Raw genomic sequence first — 5,261 nt, 5'->3', positions numbered from 1 at the left:
TTACGCTTCCGTTGCGATTGCACTAGCAATGCCTTCAGTGGCATCAGAGCCTCTTTATCGATGGGGTTGTTTTCAATTTTATTTGTTCATTATTTTATGATGCTCATAATTTTTATTCTGTTTATTAAAAAAAAAAAAATTTGAGGTGAGATGCATGTGCGCATAGGGGCCGCGGGCTGGCTGGTTGCGCGTGCCCCTAGCCTCATGCACCCCAACCCTTGGATAGCCTATACCCCTAGCCGCATGTGTGCGCAGGCAGCCTTGCCGCGTGTGATGCTATTGTATGAATGTGCACTTGTTTTTCCCTTTTGTTTTGCTTCACTTTGTGTTGCAGGTTTTTATAAATAAAAAAAAATTTTGGTTTCATTAATGAAAGGGATTTTCATTGGAGAAGATGGGTGGAGAGATTCTTCCCTTCACCCATCTTCCCCAATTTGGCATAATGGCTTACTATAATTGTTAGTTTTATTTTAAGCATGTATGTGATGGCTTTGTGGGGTATGTATCATGACCACTATGGCATAAGTTGTCATGGTAATAGCTATGTGATGTGCATGATCATAGTGACATTGGATTGTCATGGTAATGATCATGTAATGCACATAACCATTATGACATAAGTTGTCATGGTAATGGTTGCATGATGGATTGATTGGAATATTGGATGCACTTGATCATAATGGTTTGAATTGTCATGGTAATGATGTTTTATATGTTTTTGGGCAATTTTCACATAAATGTTGGAATATTATTTTTGAGCATCATATAAATAATGTGGACCATGGTTATGGGATGAATAAAATTACATGCATTAGATGTATGTGTGTGCTAGGCATGGCATGGTTGTGATTTTATATGTATTTTCCTTTATTATTCTCCAAACAGTCCAATTTTGGTGGACTGGTTTCCTGTTATGTAATTTTGTTTATTTGGAAAGAGTTGTAATATTTTTAGCTTAGTTTGAAAATATTCATTATAACCTCGTGGATCTTGAGTCAAGGATTATGGATCATGAATTATGGATCATGGATCGTGGATCAGGGATCAGGGATCTTGCCGGTTCATTAGAGACAAGAATGAAGGAAGGACTTACTCACTTGAAGTGTCCTTAATTATTACAATTTTAGAATTTTCCTGTAATAGATAGTTGCATATGCATTATCACACTATAATTGCCGTGAGTGGGAGTGACATATGAGGCTATGATTACTCCCATCCATTTTTAGTCAAAGTGAGTTTGTCTTGGTTATGAACTCACATTGATTAAAGATGTTGTCCCATAACCATTGGTATTTATGTGTTTATAGTTTTCCTTGGATGGATGTGCTATTTTGGTTATACATTTGATGTATGCTTGTGGTTTAATATGCGTTTCCGTTTTCCCTCATTATAATACAAGTGTGATATGGGAAGCCCGGATTGGTGGGATTCTCATGGCCTCCCTTAGTTGGTGAGTGTAGAAATGCCGTTGATCCACCCTTGTAGATGCCGATAGGATAATATTAGGGTGAATTGGTGAAATTGTCTACACTCATTTCACATGTGATAGGTAGAGAATATGGTCAGTGGTATGTATTCAATGATAATAGGCATTAACCCACAAACACCATAGTTCCCTCCAAAATTAAGGGTAAACACTTAACTTGAGTGTGTGTCAGCCGATAGGAATGGGCATGACACTCAGGTGGCCAAATACATTGGATGTCCAAGTGATGGGCAGAATAGTCCACCCAATCAAGATGCGAATGATGAACTCTGATAGGCTAAGTCAGGAGCATGAGGGTTGGTCGTTTCCAATTCATGCCCTACAAGCTAGAGGGAAGCTTGGGGTGTGACTGACCATTGATTGATCTTACCCCAGTTATTTCAATGGTTGTAGATCATGCTAATTAGTAATTTTTGTATATCATGTAGATTTTAAAAATGTCAACCCGAATGAACTATGCCGTCCTTATCAAAGACCATGTTTTGACCGGCCCTAACTATGTTGACTGGAGGAGGAACATCAAGTTACTCCTGTCTGCGGAAGGTCTAATGTTTGTCTTGGACGAAGATGAGCCTGAATTCCCTAATGAGGAGAACCCTGAATCGAAGCCTGCCTATGAGCTGTTTCGACAGAAAAACTCTAAGGCAAAACTCCTCGTGTTGAGTTCTCTGGAGAAGACCATCGCTGATTCGGTCAAAGATCTATACTTGACTAAGGACATGATGGAGGAGTTAAAGGAAATGTATGGGAGGGAAGAACGTCATGCCCATCATCAACTGGTGACAATCCTCCATGGCACGAAGATGGCTCAAGGTACTCCAGTTATTGACCATGTCATGAAACTGAGGAACTTGTTCCTGGATCTGGAGAACCTTGGGACTTCATTCAAGCTGAATTATAAGATGGATGTCATCTTCCACTTATTGCCTCAGGACATCTACGGATCGTTTATTGTCAATTACAATATGAATAAACTTTCCATGGAATTCCCTAAGCTGGGCAACATGTTGCCAGAGGTAGAAGCTGCATCCAAGAAGTAGAAAGTGGAGGTCTTGACTACAGAGGACAAGTCTTCTTCCTCAAAGCCCAAAGGCAAGAAGAAGAAGAAGAAGGCTAACAAGGGCAAAAACCCTAAGGTTGGCGATAAGGGAATTCAGAAGAACAAGAGTAAGGGGACTTGTTTCTACTATAAGAAGGACGGACATTGGAAGAAGGAATGTTGTGCTTTCCTGGCTGCTCAGAAAAAGAAGCAGGAGAAACAGGAAGAAGGTATTTTTGAAATCTTGGTCCTTTATGAGTCTAACTTGTCAGAGGAACCTACTAACACATGGTTGGTAGACTCGGGGTCTACTGCCCATATTTGCAACTCGTTGCAGGGGTTCAAGCTGACAAAAAGACTGAGTAAGGATGAAGTTTGATTGCGAACTACGGGTGCTGAGGCCGCTGCTGAGGCTGTTGGAGATTTTACTTTAGTTTTTTATTATAGTACTTTAGTTTTGAGAGATTGTTTTTATGTTCCCCATTTTAGGAGGAATATTGTTTCTGTTAGTAGGCTTGTTATGGATGGATATACTTTCCTCTTTAGTAATAAATTAACTATTCGATTGAATAATTCTTTTATTGCTTCTAGCCTACTGGATAACAGGTTATATCTCTTAAAATTGGTACTAGAGGTGACTGATATCGCCAATAATTCTTTAAATAGAAAATCAGCCCAAGATAATTCTACATACCTTTGGCACTTGAGGTTAGGTCACATTGGAGTAGAAAGGATAAACAGGTTGGTGAAGGATGGGCCTTTGGAATCATTGAAGGTAGAACCTTACCCAACCTGTGAGTCGTGTCTACAAGGAAAAATGATCAAAAAACCCTTCTCTAACAAGGGAAGAAGAGCCGAAGCAGTGTTAGAATTGATATACTCAGATGTATGTGGACCCATCAATGTTCAGGCGAGGTATGGTTACGAATACTTCGTGACCTTCACTGATGACTACTCTCGTTATGGATATATTTACTTGATGCACCGCAAGTCGGAAACCTTTGATAAATTCAAGGAATTCCGAGCAGAGGTTGAAAAATAGTTAGGAAATTGCATCAAGTGCCTTCGATCTGATATTGGAGGAGAGTACTTATCAGATGAGTTCAGGGACTATCTGAAAGAATCTAGGATCATAACCCAGTTGACAGCCCCGGGAACACCTCAACAGAACGGAGTTTCAGAAAGGAGGAATCGAACCTTGTTAGACATGGTTCGGTCCATGTTGAGATATTTGGAACTGCCATTGAGTTTTTGGGGTTTTGCACTGGAAACTGCCATCTATATACTGAACAGGATACCAGCAAAGTCTGTGACCAGAACACCTTTTGAGTTGTGGTATCGGCGTAAGCCAAGTCTTCAACGTCTCAAGGTGTGGGGTTGTATAGCGCATGTAAAGAAACAACAGACAAATAAGTTGGAATCCCGAACAAATAGATGTTATTTCTTGGGATACCCTAAGACTACAATAGGCTACTACTTCTATGACCCTGTTAATCAGAAAGTCATAGTTAGTAAGCATGCGACTTTTTTTTAGGATGACACGATCTCACTGAGATCAGATCCAGTGGTCATTAAAGAAATAACTGATGATCAAGTACCTTCAGCATCGACAGAGGTTCCAGTTGACGTACCCACTGTTGAGCAACAGCCTCAAGAGCCTAGGAGGAGTGGGAGGTCTATTAGGCCACCAACTAGTTTGAACCTTCTCACGGAGGAGGATCAAAAGGTGGAAGAATTCCACATGGTGTCTGACTGTTCAGACACAGATCCTTATACTTACGCTGAGGCTCTTAAGGACGTTGACTCAGTGAAAAGGCAGGAAGCAATGCGCAGTGAAATAGATTCCAAGGATTCTAACCATGTCTGGACTCTTGAAGATCTGCCAGTTGGGGTAAAAACTCATAGGGTGTAAATGGATCTACAAGAGGAAGAGAGGTGTGGATGGAAAGGTGGAACGTTTCAAGGCAAGGCTGGTGGCGAAGGGATACACCCAGAAAGAGGGTGTTGACTATGATGAAACCTTCTCACCTGTAGCGATGATTAAATCCATTCAGATTCTATTGACGATTGCTGCATACCATGACCATGAGATCTGGCAGATGGATGTGTAGACCGCTTTCCTTAACGATTATCTTGATGAGGTCATATACATGAATCAGCCAGAGGGTCTTGTCTCTTCAGGAGAGGAAAACAAGGTATGCAGGTTGTTGAGGTCTATTTATGGACTAAAACAAGCTTCTAGATCATGGAACATCCATTTTGATCAAACTGTCAAGGATTTTGAGTTTGAACAAAACATCGATGAGCCATGTGTGTATAAAAAAGTCTGTGGGAGTGCCGTCTGTTTCCTAGTCCTATATGTGGATGATATATTACTCATTGGGAATGATGTGGAGTTACTTTCATCTGTAAAGATGTGATTATCCAAAACATTCTCAATGAAGGATCTGGGTGAAACCAGCTACATCCTAGGAATTAAGCTTGTGAGAGATCGCAAGAAGAGGATGTTGGGATTATCACAATCCGCCTACATTGACAAAGTGCTTGAGAGGTTCAACATGCAGGATTCGAAGAGAGGTAGTGTGCCCCTTAGACATGGAATCGGTTTATCCAAGTCACAAAGTCCTCAAACTCCTGAGGAAATTGAGACTATGAAGAGAGTTTCTTATGCTTCGGTAGTAGGAAGTTTGATGTATGCCATGTTGTGTACCAGGTCAGATATTTATCATGCCGTAG

The 5,261-nt window shown here is 40.7% G+C and overlaps 1 protein-coding gene across 1 annotated transcript; it reads left to right on the top strand.

The window, feature by feature from the left end:
• Positions 1-1,923: 1,923 nt before the first annotated feature.
• On the top strand, positions 1,924-2,526 carry LOC122650421. The gene is made up of 2 exons (XM_043843837.1): positions 1,924-2,265; positions 2,419-2,526. The coding sequence occupies exons 1-2, from the start codon at positions 1,924-1,926 to the stop codon at positions 2,524-2,526; spliced, it is 450 nt and encodes a 149-aa protein (XP_043699772.1).
• The last annotated feature ends 2,735 nt before the right edge of the window (positions 2,527-5,261 follow it).

This window comes from Telopea speciosissima, chromosome 2, assembly GCF_018873765.1.
Source record: "Telopea speciosissima isolate NSW1024214 ecotype Mountain lineage chromosome 2, Tspe_v1, whole genome shotgun sequence".
NCBI lineage: Eukaryota > Viridiplantae > Streptophyta > Magnoliopsida > Proteales > Proteaceae > Telopea > Telopea speciosissima.
Note: the sequence above shows the minus strand (reverse complement) of the source record. Positions and strands in the feature narration are given on the sequence as shown.